A 17612-nucleotide genomic window follows, 5' to 3' on the forward strand; every position below is an offset into this window, starting at 1 on the left:
GAGCGAGATCTGTACACAGATATGAAGAGCAGTGCTTGAAGAACCAGATGCCTGGCTGCTAATGCATCAGGAGACCCGGGCTTGCTGAGAATTAGGAGGAAATGTGCTCTCGTCAAAACACGCTTTTAAAAACTGTACTTAATGTGTGGAAATATTGCCTTATAGCAGATTTTTTTTCCCCTCAAGTACAAATACCATTGAGCTTTGATTGCAGGCAAGCTTGAAGATTTCTCTGTGCTTCCAAGAGCCATAGGACATGATTTCATGAAATGCAGTGCAAAGTTGTGCTCTAGAATTTAAGATCATCACCAAGCCTTGCGTTGGTAGGATTTTTAGAGTCTAAATTTCATAGCATCACTCTTAACGAGGTGATTTTGGTGATGAAACAGTTTCTGGAAGGTGATTGTACTAACCGCAGTTTAAAAGGAAATCTCCCTTAGCAACAAGGAGAAAATTATGCAATGTGTCAAAATTTTTTGTTTTTTCCCATTGGCTGTTAGCATGCATGCATGTGTATTCAACAAGGCAAGGATATAATTGAACATTTCATTCCAGTAAGTCAGCTGTGTACATTGCTCAGTGAATGGGGACTACATGTAGAAAATTCTCAAGTGGAGAGATTGGGCTGTAAACGTTACCAAGGATTGCTTAATCACAGATGGGTTCTTAGAATCATGATTCTCCATAGATGTTGTGATAGTCAAATATAAACAAATCATTAGTAAAAGTAATAAAAATAAGTAATTAGTCATGCTTTGGATCTGGATCTAATGATGTGATTTTTTTTTCCCCCCACCCTCCCCCTATCTTATTTTTCCCAGTAGGTTGGGACAGTTGGAACTCTGCCATTGTCCAACATGCTGCGATTCGGTCTCTCACCCACCTTTTCGATGGGATTTCATGTGTTAGCCATGGTGGCTCTCTTGTTTTCCCACGTGGACCATATAAGCGCTGAGACAGAAATGAAAGGAGAAGGCAATGAAACCAGCGAGTGTACTGGCTCCTATTACTGTAAGAAAGGGGTGATTTTACCCATTTGGGAGCCCCAAGACCCTTCCTTTGGGGACAAAATTGCTAGAGCAACTGTGTATTTCGTGGCCATGGTCTACATGTTTCTCGGAGTCTCTATCATTGCCGACCGATTCATGTCCTCTATAGAAGTCATCACGTCTCAAGAAAAAGAAATCACCATAAAGAAACCCAATGGAGAGACCACCAAGGCCACTGTGAGGATCTGGAATGAGACGGTGTCCAACCTGACCTTGATGGCCCTGGGATCTTCAGCGCCAGAGATTCTCCTTTCAGTAATTGAGGTGTGTGGCCATAACTTCAATGCAGGAGACCTCGGTCCTAGCACCATTGTGGGGAGTGCCGCATTCAATATGTTCATCATTATTGCACTTTGTGTTTACGTCGTCCCAGATGGGGAGACAAGGAAGATTAAGCATTTGCGTGTGTTCTTTGTGACAGCAGCCTGGAGCATCTTTGCCTATACCTGGCTTTACATCATTTTGTCTGTCATCTCTCCTGGGGTCGTGGAGGTCTGGGAAGGTTTGCTTACTTTCTTCTTCTTTCCCATCTGTGTTGTGTTCGCTTGGGTGGCAGATAGGAGGCTTCTGTTTTACAAGTATGTCTACAAGAGGTACCGGGCTGGCAAGCAGAGGGGAATGATTATTGAACATGAAGGAGACAGGCCGTCTTCCAAGACAGAAATTGAGATGGATGGGAAAGTGGTCAATTCCCACGTTGACAGTTTCTTAGATGGTGCTCTAGTTCTGGAAGTCGATGAGAGGGACCAAGATGATGAAGAAGCCAGGCGAGAAATGGCTAGGATTCTGAAGGAACTCAAGCAGAAGCATCCGGAGAAGGAAATAGAGCAATTAATAGAATTGGCCAACTACCAAGTCTTAAGTCAGCAGCAAAAAAGTCGAGCATTCTACCGAATTCAAGCTACCCGCCTGATGACCGGGGCGGGCAACATTTTAAAGAGGCATGCAGCTGACCAAGCCAGGAAGGCCGTCAGCATGCACGAGGTCAACACGGAAGTGGCTGAAAATGACCCTGTCAGTAAGATCTTCTTTGAACAAGGAACATATCAGTGTCTGGAGAACTGTGGTACGGTAGCCCTGACCATTATCCGCAGAGGTGGTGATTTGACCAACACTGTGTTTGTTGACTTCAGAACAGAGGATGGCACAGCCAATGCCGGGTCTGATTACGAATTTACTGAAGGCACTGTGGTCTTTAAGCCTGGTGAGACCCAGAAGGAAATCAGAGTTGGCATCATCGATGATGACATCTTTGAGGAAGATGAGAATTTCCTTGTGCATCTCAGCAACGTCAAAGTATCTTCTGAAGCCTCGGAAGATGGCATCCTGGAAGTCAATCATGTCTCTACACTTGCTTGCCTGGGATCTCCCTCCACTGCCACCGTGACTATTTTTGATGATGACCACGCAGGCATCTTTACTTTTGAGGAACCTGTGACTCACGTGAGTGAGAGCATTGGCATCATGGAGGTGAAAGTATTGAGAACATCTGGAGCACGCGGAAATGTTATCGTTCCCTATAAAACCATTGAAGGGACCGCCAGAGGCGGAGGGGAGGACTTTGAGGACACGTGCGGAGAGCTCGAGTTCCAGAACGACGAAATTGTGTAAGTCCTTTTTTTATACCTGTGTGTGTGGCTGAGTGCGTTTGTGGATGCGCGAATGTGTGCGTGATTTTTAAAAACTAAGTGGCGAAGAATGGAATAGTTACTAACAAGACGACTTTCAAAATATCGAAATATCCTAGCTTCTAGCTCCTGTTCCACTGATCAATATACTGTATACTCAGAGATCCTAATTTGATTTAATTTTTACTTTTGTACTTTTGCAGTTTTTAAGTACATTTATAGTTTTTAAGTAGATTTATAGAATGAGTCTTCTGACAGAATGTATCCAAGCACTTATGATGGGTTGAAAAATTTGTATTCTATCTTGATCACGTAATATACACACAGAAAGGGAACATTGAAAACATCACATTATGTCCTAACTTCATTACTGAGTACAAATTGGGAAAGCCCAAAAAAGAAACATCCCTGAAAAGAATTGCCTGGCTACCAGGGCTGGCTGAAATGATTTCTGCTGCTTTTATCTGACACTGTTTTTGTGATTATATAATGTTTCTGCTTAAATGCTAATGCTTAATTATGACTTAATGACCAATCCTGCCTTTTCAGTTTTATGCCAATGGGGAAAGTCATTTAGCTCTTATTTAGTTCCAGTCTGATTTTACTTTACATGATTAAACAAACCCTTTTACCCTACTGGTATAGGGATGGGGAGAGAAGTAAGATTCTGTCCAAGCGTCCGAGTTGACAGGGAGCAGGTCAGAGAAAAAAAGTGGGGAGCAATTTACTTTTCCTGTTGCCACTTTACAGTGACATTTGCCAACACTGTAACACAGAGTGGCTGGTTGTGCGATAATTATTCCAAAGACAGCTGCTGTTTACAGAGCTTTTCCTCCTTCCTTGCCGAGGGCCGGGGCATTGCATTCACCAAAAGCAAACCAGAAAATGTGACTCGATGAGCAGTATCCAAACGGGAAGGACGAAAGGAAACTATTTATAATATCTGCAGTGCAAAAAAAGGACATTCCAATGAATAATTATGTTGGTGGAATCATTGGCAACTTAGGAATTTCAGGAGAAACAATATAAAATATAGTTTGCTCTCAAAATAGTTAACTCTTGTGTAAATGGTATGTGATATATCAAATGACCGGTGCATTCTCTCCAAGACGAAATTTCTTCTACAAGAAGTGAAGGGAAAACAAAAACAAAGGGAGTGGATGGGCAGAGGAAACAGATTTTTCTGAAAGAGCCTTCCAGTATCTTTCACCTCTTTGACGTTGTTGTATAGAGAGGGACAGTTAGTGTGATATCACAATGAAATCAAGCAAAGAGAGATAATAGCCATCTTCGGATGTGTATGTGGGGAGAGCTTTTGTTGAATATCTATTTTACATTGGTTCTTATGTTGTTAATGTTCCACTTAGCGAGATGTGTTTTGTTGGGACAAATATTTTACTGAAATATAGTAATATAATAGCAAATGAATATACTGCACACCCAAGGAAGGATTTTCCCAAAGGCCTGTGTTGAATGTGATCCTGCCCACATTAGCACATAAACTTTATTTCTTTGCTAGGAATTCTTGCTCATTCCATTTTATAATCATTTCAATTATTGAACCCTCTTGTATTTGATATACTTTTACATGGATTACAAGTGATATTGCATGTTGTTAAAGGAATATTGCATGTTATTAAATGAACTCACAAGGGTAGCTCTTAAATATGACCAAATTAGTGTTTTGTTTTATTTACTCATTTTACTTAGGGTGTTTTTTCAAGAAAATGTGATCTTGCTTTCTCCTGAGAATACTGGCTCTCTACTTGTTCGAGAGGCAGACTTTCCCATCCAGGACTTCTACCAAAGCATAAATAAATAACTTTCTTTTGGGCACAGTGTAGTAGAAGATGAAGAAGGAAAAAAAGAGACAGTGATTTGATGGTATAATTTATTCTGTCAAGCTCCATTTCAGACATTCAGCCTGTGCCATTTAATTGATTTAATTCTTGCTAAGGAAGGAATATTGCCAAATTTCAGCTTTAGAATTTTAGATACCTTGTGAAAGCTGGTGGAATTATCAGCATCTCTGTATATGTGTTCTTAGGCATATTCTAGATCAACGGCCAGTTCCTAGTTTTATAAAATTCTTCCTATATTTTATTTGCTAAGTTGAAATATGAAATTTTAGCAATGGCAAAACATTTTATTTATAAGTGAAATGAAATTACAGCCCTACATTTTTCTCTTCTTTCTAGAATTTTAATTTTAAGGAGTTTTCATCTTAATGTTATAGAGTTTTACTACTGACGAGGTTTGTAGATGGTTAATCAGTCTGTTGGTTGAATAAATTTATTGCAGTGCCTGGGACTTAGCCTTAGGCTAGGCACCAAGGATTCAGACAGAATGCTTTTAGAAAAACATAATATTATCAAGATCCCTTACTCTTTCTTGTTGTGGATCATTTTTCCTTTGGTAGTTTCCAGTGCCAGGTCCACACAGTCAGATCCAAGTGAAAGAGAGTTTGTCATCATGCAGTCTAGTTGAACTATGTAGACACAACTCAATTCATCTTTAAAAATGAATTTATATTTCATCCGATTTGTTACTCTTGAGAGATGACTTTCTCAAAAATCTAAAATACATAGATGGGACTATTGACGCCACTGAACTTTATTAGATACTTAAAAAAAATTTTTTTTGTTTGTTTAATGATGTGCATGAACCCAGAATTTATGATTCTTTCCGGAGCATCATAAAGAGATTCCTGGAAAAGCCTGGATTTAAAGTATATCTAATTTTAAGAAGCCATTAACCAAGGTAGAAATAGGGTCCAATCTGATCAGGGATGGAGATCAAGAGGCAGTCAGGTTTACTGATTCATAGGTTTTAAGAACAAGATAGATTCCTAATCTTTGACCTCATATTTAGTGTAGAAGAAGTCTCTTAAGTATATAAAATAAACATGTCTGTACCTATTCATTCATATTTTTATGTAAATGAGTTGAATTATTTCAACATGACCTTTTTTAAGATCAAAATCCATATTTGAGGAAAATACCTGTAAGTGGAAAGTGGTGTTTGTAGTCTCTAATAAAATGTATTCTCGGCAAAACATTTGAAAATTACAATGCAAAAACTCATTAAATAGATATAATTAACAGTTAGCACATGCTTTTGTATAAACTCAATCAGTGACAAATACTAAACCCATGCCAGCTGATCTTGACTTTCATTCAACGGGGAATTCTGTCTAATGTTAACAGCTAATACAAAATAAATGAAGAATATGCTAATTTGATTTGTGGTTTGGTAGGTGACATCCACAGATTTGAAGTGCTACTAATGTTTGTTCTTTAATGATGCTAGTTTAGTGGTAATAATTATTACAAAATGTTGTTTGGTTTTTCAAGGTCTAACGTTAGCTTGACTGTTCTGGAAAATGTTAAGGTTAATTAACTAGTGTAGATACAAATCAAATTTAATTACTTAGTTATAGCCCAGCAATAATGTCATTTTGGGAAGATTACTCAAAAGATCATGAGCATTTACTGTTATACATTTAAAATTCAAAGTTGGAAAACAAAGAATGTAGGTTGGAAAATTTACATAACATCTTGCTTAGCAAATCATTTTACTGGGAGTTTCTAGCCATAATTTGTTAAGCAATGGATCTGTCCAGAATTAATTTAGCTTTAAAGACTATTACATTTTCAAGTTTGACTGTAACTTCATTAACTCTAGCACATACAATATGCAAGACATCTCAACAAATACAGCTTTTGGATGCAAAATATTTACATCACTTTTTTGGAAAAATACATGGAAAAGAAATTTTTAGTATTATATAGGTTTTATGGCATCATTATTATTATATTCTATGGAAAATAAGTACTTTGTTTTTGCTATTTATATTGCTAGTATTCTTTTCTTGCTCTATAGAATCCCAAGGAATAAAGACCTAGCTATATGAGATAGCAATTCAATTCTGAGAGTAGAACAGATATGTAATACGAGAAGGCAATCAGCTATAAAAAAATGAAAAAAAAAGTACGAAAATTTGAAATGATCGGAACAAGAATAATAATGTGTGTTTGGGGGAATCCGAAATGATGAAAAAAACTAGAGAATGTAGTATTAGACAAGACAGACTGTTAGCACATATTACCTAGAATCCAACATATTCAAGATTTACTTTGTGGCAGAAGAATTTTATCTGTATCGTTTAGCCTATTAAAATGATGGAAGCATGATATTTTACATTGACATAAAGTTTTCCTGTGTAATGTAAGAAATTTAGGTGGAATAATTTTAGGGTTTTAATGGACTTCTGCTTTGGTGGATTATCTTTTCAGTGTGGAATATTTCTCTCTTCTTAGAAGCAAACCACATGTAGTATCGTCTGAAAATCTAAATTATAACTACAAGAAATGTTTTTATAAATGTATATGTTTTCATGAATGCATAACTATTATAAAAAATAAGACAGGGTAAGAGCCAAAAAAAAGTACAAGTTCTAATTCACTGCTGCCGGGAGCCTAAATTAATTATGTGCCGAAGGGTTGTTTACCGTGTCAATCAGATTGCTATGTTTGCTGTTGTAATCTCATTTTCCCACTGCTGATTAGAGTTTGGGGTTATGATATAGTTATGTAAAGAAGTTTTATCTTAGCAAATGAGGAGATGTCATAGTTTAGACACACTGAAGTGTTTAAAGTATGGATTCTTTTCTGAGTAATCATTCAAGGCTATCACGTAGGGGGCTGTTTGTTTCTCTGGTTCCGGGTTAGAGAAGAATTTATATAACAATCAGTCTGCACATACTTATTAAGCTCCTGATTTGCATTCAGCGCTGGGCTAATCATTATGAAGGAAACAGAAGAAATATCCTCCAAATACCCTAAAATGGGAGATAATGAGATAACATATTTTGTTAAGTACAAACATCATTACAAAGATAAGGTATAAGTTGTAGGAGAAGCCTTAATTTAGGGCAAAATATTTGCATTTGCTGGAAGCATAATTGGATAGAAAAATGTGGTGTGCATTTTAAGATGGAATCATAACTTGGTAAACCTGAGTGTGTGGACATTTTCAATAAATAAGATGGTTCTCAATATTAATGAAAGACTCAGTGACCATTCATTTTCTTTAGTGGGATTTTATTTTTTTAATTGAAGTATAGTTGATTTACAATGTTGTGTTGATTTCTGCTGTATAGAAAAGTGATTCAGTTATACATATATATATATACATTCTTGTTTATATTCTTTTCCATTATGGTTTATCCCAGGATATTGAATATAATTCCCTGTGCTACACAGTAGGACCTTGTTGCTTATCCATTCTGTATATACTGGTTTGCTTCTGCTAACCCCAAACTCCCCCTCCATCCCTCCCCAGCAACTCCCTCCCCCTTGGCAATCATCAGTCTGTTAGCTATGTCTGTGAATCTGTTTCTGTTTCGTAGATAAGTTCATTTGTGTCATATTTTAGATTGCACATGTAAGTGATATTATATGGTATTTGTCTTTCTCTGACTTACTTCATTTAGTATGATAATCTCTAGGTCCATCCATGTTGCTGCAAATGGCATTATTTCATTTAATGGGATTTTAAGTCATTATGAGGGCATTTAACTTAATCTGAGTATATTATCCCTTTAAGCCAATCACAGAAGACCAATACTGCATGATTCTACTTATATGAGATATCTAAAATAGATAGGAGATATCACTCAGAGAAGCAAAGAGCAGAATTGTGGTTGCCGGCGGAAAGGGAAGGGAAAACGGGGAGTTGTTAACCAACTGGTATAAAGTTTCAGAAATGCAAAACGAGTAAGTTCTAGAAGTCTGCCGTACAGCATTGTACCTGTAGTTAACAATATTGTGCTGTACTCTTAAAAATCTGTTAAGAAGGTAGATCTCGTCAAATGTTTTTTACTACAGTAACGTAAAAATTAAAAATTGTTAAATGAAAAAATACCTGTTCTACTTTAAAAAAATAGCTTATGTGCTCGCCCCTCTATATCTCATTGCGTCTTAGAGTTTCTAAGCAAACTTTACAAGATTTCTAGTAAAATGTTGCCAGTATTTTCTTTTGCACTTAGTGAATTAGTCCTTGGTCTCTAGAAATGCTTTTGACTTCCTTTAATCCTATAGCCACTGGAGCAGCCCTTAACCCACTTTGCCTCCCCACTCCCTCCATCTTCTCCGCGTTACCAGTGTACAACCATCATCTTGGTAGAACCCAAGCAGATGTCACATCAAACTGTGAAGTGGGAAGAGATTTTCTTTGGTTTTCCTTCCTGAGGACGCTGGTAACCCACGGAAGGAGATTTAAGCGTGCTTAATTCTTATCAATGGAGCCACCTTGAGGGTATAACACCTATAATGGGGTTTTATTTGTTGTTACGCTGCTCTGTCCTTGTTAGCTGAGGTGTAGAAAATTGCCAATGGGTTACAATATCTTGAGAACCATAGAGGTTTTCCTATAAAGTATCTTGGTCATGTTCTGTCATGGTTACTGAAATCTGCTCACTGGAGATTCATTCTTTGGGATAGGAAAGCTGTTAGGCCCCTGTTACGTTGTAAATGCCATGCAACTCTTAAGGGTTATCCTTGCAACAGTAGAATAGAAGTGGCTCTGGGCCAGGAGGCAGGAAAGAAGGAAAGGACAGCCAAATGCAAGGTGGGTCCGTGGCACTAGAGATCTTCATCACTGGCTTGGGTGAGCAAGCTGAGGGGACTTCTGTGGAAGGTGTCAATGGAACCAACCAGCAGCTAGTGGGGTTTTGCTGCCAGCTTCCCACAGTGCCTTGCACCTTCTGTCCTGGGAGTGGGGAAGTCCAGAAAGTCCTGGAAGGGAAAACAAGTGGTAAACAATATGGGCAGAATTAAAGGAAATCTCCTCCTTTGCTTCCTCTCCTGGCTTGACAGGCTGCCTACGTAATACCAGATCTGTTTGCCAAAGGTTGAGCCATCCAGAGCTCATTCTTTTTACAGGCCTATACAGCCGTCTTGTTGTAAAGCCAGGCGAAATAAACAATGCCTTTTCATTTCCTGCCTTTCTCCCCAGGACTCGTGCTCTACATGACATTTTCTTTCCCTCTTACAGTGTCTCTACAGGGTCAGATAGGGGAATAGGCATTGTGTTCTCTGTGACAGTTGAAGATATGCAGGCAAGGGACAAAAACAGCCAGAAGCAGAAATCAGGGAAATTTCACTCTGCCTGGTAATTCAGATACTAATGACAAACCTGGAATATTTTATTTCTAGATACCATTTTTTAAGCTTAGGTAAGAGACATCCTGAGTGCTGGGTACCCTTGAAGCCCTGGGGTGACCCTTGAAACCAAGACCACCCGCCTTTTCCACGTTAGACTTTCTGAGATAAAAGGTGGACTTAGGAGGAGCTCTCAACTTGGCTTCCATACCCAGGATTGGAGCTCTACCTTTGTCCCCTACTAGCTTTGTAACTTTCAGCAAATTAGTTAAGCTCTGAGCCAGTCTCCTCACCTGTAAAATGAGGATGATGGTGGTAAAGGTGGTGATGGTATTGGTAATTGTGGTGATGGTGGTAGTGGTGATAATGGCAGTGATACTGGAGCTGGTGGTGATGGTGGTGGTGGTGGTGATGATAATGATACTGGTGGTTGTGGTCGTGGTGGTATTGGAGGTTGTGGTTTTGGATGGTGGTGATGGTGGCGGTAGTGGTGCGGATGGTGGTGGAGGTGGTGAAGGTGATGGTGGTGATGATAATGATACTGATGGTTGTGGTGGTAGTGGTATTAGATGCTGTGGTTTTGGATATGGTGGTGGTGATGGTGGTGGTAGTGGTGCAGGTGGTGATGATGGTGGTGGTGGTGATAATGGTGGTGTTGGAGGTGGTGGTTTTGGATGTGATGGTAATGTGCGAAGTGACGGTGGCGGAGATGGTACTAAGATGTATTGACAGCCAGGTTTCATGCTGTTTTCCTTACAATATTCATTTGATTTAATCCTCACAACTGTGTTAGTTAGGTGCTATTTTGCAGATGAAGAAATTGAGGCTTAGAGAGTAACTAACTTTCTTTGGGTCACACAGCTAATAGGGGAAGATCTAGAATTTAGCAGTAGGACCGCCTGACTGTAAAGGCTACATTGCCTCCTCTGGGCTGTTCTCCCCTCCCCTCAAGTGGCTTTCATAGGTGAGATGGGGACAAGCAAGCAGGTCATGGTGCTGTGACCCTGACTACATGTGGTCGTGCAGCTCCAAAGATGAGAAACTAGAACAGTCATGTATCTTTTCTGGAGTTCTTGAACAGCATTGCCCCCGACACTCCATCAACCTAGAAGAGCCATGATGAACTGAGTTTGAGAAGCAAGAAAAACTCTAAATCCCTCCATGTACCTGACCTGCCCAAATTATTGTCTATTCTCTTCTCTCTCACAGTGTTTATTTCCTCTTTTCCTAAAGAGTAAAGAAACTCTATTAATAGCTTTCTGTCACTGCCTGCACTGGCTCTGTAATGTTTAACTTCTTTATATGGCTGCACAGTGAATGCAGCTTTTCTCCATTCTTAAAATAGTAGTTTCTTGGTCTTTCCTTTTTGTATATTACAAGACAGTGTAACGTAGTGATGACCCAGCGTACCAGAGGATGCTTGTTGCCTTGTGTCAGCACTGCCACTAAGTTTAAGAAGTTATAATCTGTGACCCTGGAGGTCATCAACAGTAAGAATTCTTGGTTAGGTTTTCCTAGAGGAAGGGACCCACATGGCAGTTCAACGGATACAAACCTACCCACAGCAAATGGAATTTTCAGCAGTTTTTCAAAAGTCCAATTCCAAGTCACTCTTGCTTTTGACCTGCATTCTTTCTAGGGCACAAGAATAACAACAACAACAAAACCACTTCGAACTAAAGTCAGATGACTGTCCAAAGACAGCCTGTATACACTTTATACAAACTAAGTATTCAGGTGTGTCTGTAACTCATTTGCTTTCAAGTAAAGTTTTATTTTATTTTTTAAACTTTTGCAGGTGAATTATTGGTCTGTTTGGAGTAAATTCACTGCCGATATGTTTATAAATGTAACTAATTATAACATTTAACAGAAGCCCCCAACTCTTCCCTTTCAACAGAGAACTTTCCTCTCTCACACACACACATTTATTATTTACCAAGATAAGGGTGGGAAAGCAAGATTAAGTCCTGTTAACATAGAGTTTAATTTTTAGGGCACAATAAAACAAAAACAATTCCCAAAGGACAACTTTCATTCTAGCACGTTAAACGTTGCAATCTTAACTTGACACCATGTTTAAAACGAGCTATTCTGTTTAATTTGTAGAAAGAGAAGGGGAGAGGATAGGAAGGCGAGGGAGAAGGAGGAGAGAGAGAGAGAGAGGTGGAGGCAGGGAGAGTAGGAAAAGGGTGGGAGTAGACAGAGAAGGAGGGAAGAGGGAAGGAGGAAGGCAGGCAGAGGGACAGAGACAGAGGCAGAGAGTATACAGCCCTGATTAGATTTCGGCTGTTACTAAAATGAAGCGAAGCCTGGAATTAGTTCAGATCCTTGCTCAAGCAAACAAACGAAAGGCAGTCTAAGAGTAAGAAAAGAGATGTGGGATTCGGTCAAACTGCTGCTTTATTAAAAATAGACAGCGACTTTGTCCTTGGAGTCAAATGTACATACAGTTAGTTGCCTGAGTGTATGCTTGAGGAGCCAGAGGAAGCTGGTGGGATCCAGTAGGGCTGGTACCCACTCCACTGATGCGTGCCTTCAGCAGATGTTTTATGAATACCCTCCTGTGTCAAGTCCCTTGTAAGATGCTGGGACAAGAGTGGTGACTAGGACATGGCCCCTGCCGTGGAGAACCTCACGCTCTGCTTGAGGCGGTAGCTGTACAGATATCCAGTCCTACAGCGACTTGGCTGTAGCACAGCCCGACGCCTCTCCGTGCCATCCTGCCTTTCTTGGCTCCATCCTCACAGTGCCTTTTGATGGGGCTTTTGCCGCTGCTGTTTAGGCTGAGAAGGAATGTCGCTGAGCTGTCAGCAAGGCTGCTGGCGGAAGCAACCCCACGGTGCGCCTGCGCTTCCCCAGAAGAGAGCCAAGATGCTACCTCTCCCTCCCCGTCCCGCTCCCCCAGGTGGCTCCCGTCACCATTTGGCTGCCCTCTCAGATGGAGACCAGAAGAGTAGAGACTGGGAACAATTCAGATCTGGTTCATTGTTCATAGCCATCGTGAACTCAGAGGGATGTGAAGTAGGGAAAGGTGGCAGCATTGGCTTTGAACCTGAGCAGCTGCCTGTTGTCAACTTTGTTTCCTAATCCTGTGCATTGCGAGGGGAAGCGGATGTTACTCATGTCTTGAGTCTTTCCTCTGAATGGTATGAATTTATTGAGCATAAACAACAAGGCGAATACAGACATTGGAGCCACCTAGCCAGGAATTCAATCAGCTGGGGCTTAATGCCTTCAGGGTCCCAGACTCAGAGGTAGCTCAGCATCGCAGAATATCTGGACACGGCGTTGAAGGAGGATGGACAGATTACCAAGGCAAGAAAGTAAACTGCAGGGGTCCTTTTTGAGTTGTTAATATGGAAGAAGAACTCTATGTGGGTGAGTTCTGGCATGGTTTAAGTCGATGTGTTATAGGAAGTGATTCATCTGACCTACACAAAGTCTAATAGGATGGTAGAATATTAAGAGTATTAATATAATATAATACTAATACAATAAATATAAACATAAGTATAGCTATAAATATAAAAGTAGATATAATAAAATTATAATATTAAGTCTTCATTTACCTGACAATATCTAGGGTTAAAATATCCTGCCCAAATTAGTTGTTTGAATAACTGAAGCATATTGTATAGTTTGAATTCTTTTAGGAAAGGAACATCTTTCTTAATAGCCCATGACTTCCATAGCCATTGTGAACTATATTCTCTTAAATGGATGTGTTTTTATTTGGTTGTTAATAATCAGTTCTCACATAGGAAATCCTTGGAATATTTTGAGGTGGATCTGGGTCTTTGGTCTTACAGTAAAGTTTTCCAGTCTTTAAGTCTACTGAGTTTTGAGTCCTTGTAATATATATATATATATATATATATATATATATATATATATATATATATACACACACACACACACACACACACACACACACACACACGTATATATATTCCCTTTTTTACAGTTAGGCTGTCACTGTGCCTAACTCTGCTATGTTCATTTAAAATTTGTTGCTTCCCTAACTTGCACACAGAATGAGAGTGAATGGTAGGTATTCATTATGGACACAAAATGACAGTCTTCAGAAGTGAAGGTCTTAGCACTTTCCTTAGTGGATGGTCTTTGTGACAGTTGTCGCAGCTACCCAGAGCCATCGTCTGCGGTAGTATAATGATTGAGAACAGTGATTGTGGGCCACACTAGCCGGGGCTTACATCCTTGCTCTGTCACTCATCAACTGCATAGATTCATGCATTTTCAACCTCTCTGTGTTTCAGTTTCATCATCTATAGAATGAGGATAATAGAACCTATTTCAAAGGATTAAATCCAGTTAGCCCATACCTGCAGTATAGTAAGGACTCAGTAAATGTTAGGTGCTATCCTTGTAGCCTTTAGTTACTTTCCAGCTGGTAATTTATGGAATTCTAAGATAGGCTTGCTGGGAATTAGGCAGAGGGATTTCTTCTCTTCCTTTTCTTAAGACACACACACTACAGAGTTTTGTGACTGTGTGTGTGGTGCATGTGTGTGTACCTTGTGTGTGTGCACATGTGCTTGTGTTTAGGGGAGGGGAACTCAAGGCAGTTAGTTGTCTCTACTAGCCTAGTAAAAACGATAGCTACAGAAAATGATCAAAAGTATAAGATGCAGCCCAGAGTATACCCTGTCAGCAAAATCATAATTTTGGTGGAGGGCGGGAGGGAAGCAAGATAAAATATGGAGACCAGAGAACTAGGGCTAGTAGAGAACACAGGAGGGGTCAGAGATCAGACTTTTTCCTTTTACATAACACTATGCTATTTACAAGGTTCCTATGTGTCTATTTCATCTTCACACCAATCCTTTGAGGCATTAGTGCATTTATTTTAGGGCAGAGAGAGTTCCACAGTGAGGGATACATGGTAGGAGCTCAACAAATCATTTTGAAAAGATAGTAGAAAGAAAGGGGGAAGCAACAAAACTTTTACACATGAGAAAATGTAAGTTCAGAGAATGAGATGAATTGTAATAAATAGCAGAGCCCAAACTGGAAACCAAGTAGTATATTGACACCTCACTTGGTGTTCTTGACCTTACACCAAGTGGTTGGTTGTTGGGTCTAGTACTTACCCTACATCTCTTTCATATGCTATCATCAAGTCAAACTCTGGAGAAGCTGCCTAGCTGGGTACCCACTGTCATTCCCACTAAGTTTTCATGGCAATTATTTCTTTTATTATCCCTCTGAAGAGTATTTTAGCAAGATTCCACTTCGCTTAAATTGTTTGGCCAAGGAGGGGAAAAATGTTGCATTTTGATTCTTTGTGCTCTGCATCTCCTTGCCTCAGGAGTGTCTAGGATGATGATGTAAATATGCCCGAGAAGTTTTTGTGAGATCAGTCGAGTTACTAAGAGTTAGAGTTGGGTGGCGGATTATGATCGAAATAATAAGAATAATAATATGCTGTATTGAAGTAGTGGAATGTCCACTTCTATTATGATTGCTGTGAAATGAAATTCCTCACGTGACAATGCCAGGAGAGTATTCTTAGTCTTACCCCAGAATACACAGGTCCTTGGACTCGGGTCATTCCTTTTACGTCAATGGTAATAATGCTGCCTTAAAAGAAACTGGTTACATTAGCAACTTACCCATGGAGCCTCATCACGCCTGGCATGCTGCTTTTGTCCACGTTGTCTAAACTTATCTTTATTCCTTACCAATTCTGTTTCTTGCATCCATCCGTGTATTAATCAACCAGTTAATTCAGCAGAAATGTATTAACTTCTTAACTGTGGCTTTTGTGCTTAATCTAGAGACTTGAAGATGATTGAGAGTCCCTTTTTTCCAAGCTTAAATTTTAGTAGAAAAAAGAACAACAATGATAACACAATAATTATAACAATAATTCCAACATAGTGATATAATCATGGTGATAGAGACAAAGTGCCTTGGGAGTTCAGTAACGCTTGGTCTGCAGTTGTACTAGATTAATTTTTCTTCTTTCCTGTCTTTTTCTTCTTCTTTTTAAAATAATAATCCCCAAACGTATTTGTTACAAAGAGTTGAATCCTCTTGGTAATTGAGAAAAATATGGTGAAATCTCATCTGAACTCTCTGAAAATGATAATCAGTTTTTTCACAATTACGACCATACAGGATATTCACAGCATATTGACTGATTCCAGGATGGAAAATAATCCCTAAATAAGCATGATTTGTCTAAATTTGTATACGTGTTAGACAGATGGGGGCATCAAATATATGCAAGAAGAATTTATTGTAATATATATACTAAATCTTCATACAAGAAGAATTTATTGGTATGATAAATTCAGTGAGCAAACATATTACTCTGAATTCAAATGCACATTCTAATTCAACTCAGTATCTAACACAGTATTTAAATCTGTGTCAGGAAGGAAATAAAAGCACTTTATGGATGGCTTTTTCACTCTTTTTGTTTTAAATACATTGCTCTAAATACGTTTTTTAAAACTTTTATCTCTAAATTTTTGGCAGAACTAATCCTAACACTTGCTTTAAAGCCAGTTAGACTTTGTATTAGACTGAATATTAAGAAATAAAACTCGATTATGTTTTTTTTAGTTTAGCTCCCAATCCCCAGTGATGTCTCTTTGGATAGTCCCCCCAAAGTTCCTATTCTTCTTTCCTGTTAAAGTCTGTCGCATTGAAGTCAGTGACAAGATGCAGAACTGGGAGAATCTTCTTTGCATTATTTTAAGAAGTTGTCAAATATCAATAGTCTAAGACAGTTTAAAATGCTGATTTATGGAAACAACCTCACTTTGCCCACTGAGAGAAAAGTTGGTCAACTAAAATGTGTATTCTGGGTCCTTCATCTTTTTGATCCGTTGATACCTTTCTCTACTGGAAAATGTAATGCTTAGGGGAAAGCTAGATTTTGATGACTTTTCTCCCTGCTAGGAGGATCTAAGTAATAAAATAAATAAAGAGTAAAATTCAGGAGACAAAATGGAATGCAGAAGGAAACCCATGTTCACATGTGTAAATCTGAGTCCTCAGACCCAGCTCTACCACTAACCAGACCAGCAGCTTTGGGCAAGTCATTTCATTTCTCTGAGCTTCAGTTTTTTGTAAACTCAGTTTTCTGTAAAATCAGAGTTGCAGTAAATGATATACACATTTTCTTCCATTTCAGAAGAAACGGTTGCTGTCCTTTGAGAGAAGACATTTTAAAAAATCACGTAACACTGAATAAGATTTACAGTCAAGTATGAGGAGACTTGATTTGTAGTTCTTTTTGATTTTTAATCACTCTGTGCCTTAGTTTTCTTGGTGTAGTCATTTACAAAAAAGAAACACATTGAAAGACAACAAGTAACGTAAAAACCAAATAAGAAGCTTAAATCCTTTCTTAGGGAGTCTTGATAAGTTCTGAATTTGCAAAATCATATACATCCACTGGATTGATCTGTTAAAATGGTACAATGTCTTATTTAAATCGACATTCCTGTCACTGCGTATTAGGGTAACCGTGTAATTTATTGTCCCTATCGGAGCACTTTTTCTAGTTAAGGGGGGCATTATTAATAATTATGCAGTTGTAATAATTAGGAAGTATGGCATAGTTACCCTAATTTTAACCACTCTCTATGTGCGTGCCGTTTCAGAAAAATAGAGATTGCGTTTCTACTAAAGACGATTGTAATGAGAGCAATAGTCATCAGAACGGAAAGACTTTGTATTTGATGTTTCTGTCTGCTTCACTTACCCACATCCTATCCATTTTTTTTCCAAGGAAG

General features: G+C 38.9%; 1 protein-coding gene across 13 annotated transcripts in view; it reads left to right on the top strand.

Moving 5' to 3' along the window:
* The window catches only part of SLC8A1 (solute carrier family 8 member A1), a 409941-nt gene that overhangs the window by 78600 nt on the left and 313729 nt on the right, over nucleotides 1-17612 (top strand). For 9 of the 13 annotated variants that reach the window (XM_082427683.1, XM_082427677.1, XM_082427676.1 and 6 more), the window contains one exon: nucleotides 825-2656. In XM_082427683.1, coding sequence (XP_082283809.1) covers nucleotides 825-2656 — 1832 coding nt within the window. Of the gene's footprint in view, nucleotides 1-821; nucleotides 2657-17612 lie in introns of those variants that run through there. The other 4 variants (XM_082427686.1, XM_082427687.1, XM_082427679.1 and 1 more) reach the window with 3 other exon arrangements.

Source organism: Balaenoptera physalus (genome assembly GCF_965194825.1).
Source record: "Balaenoptera physalus genome assembly, chromosome: 15".
NCBI lineage: Eukaryota > Metazoa > Chordata > Mammalia > Artiodactyla > Balaenopteridae > Balaenoptera > Balaenoptera physalus.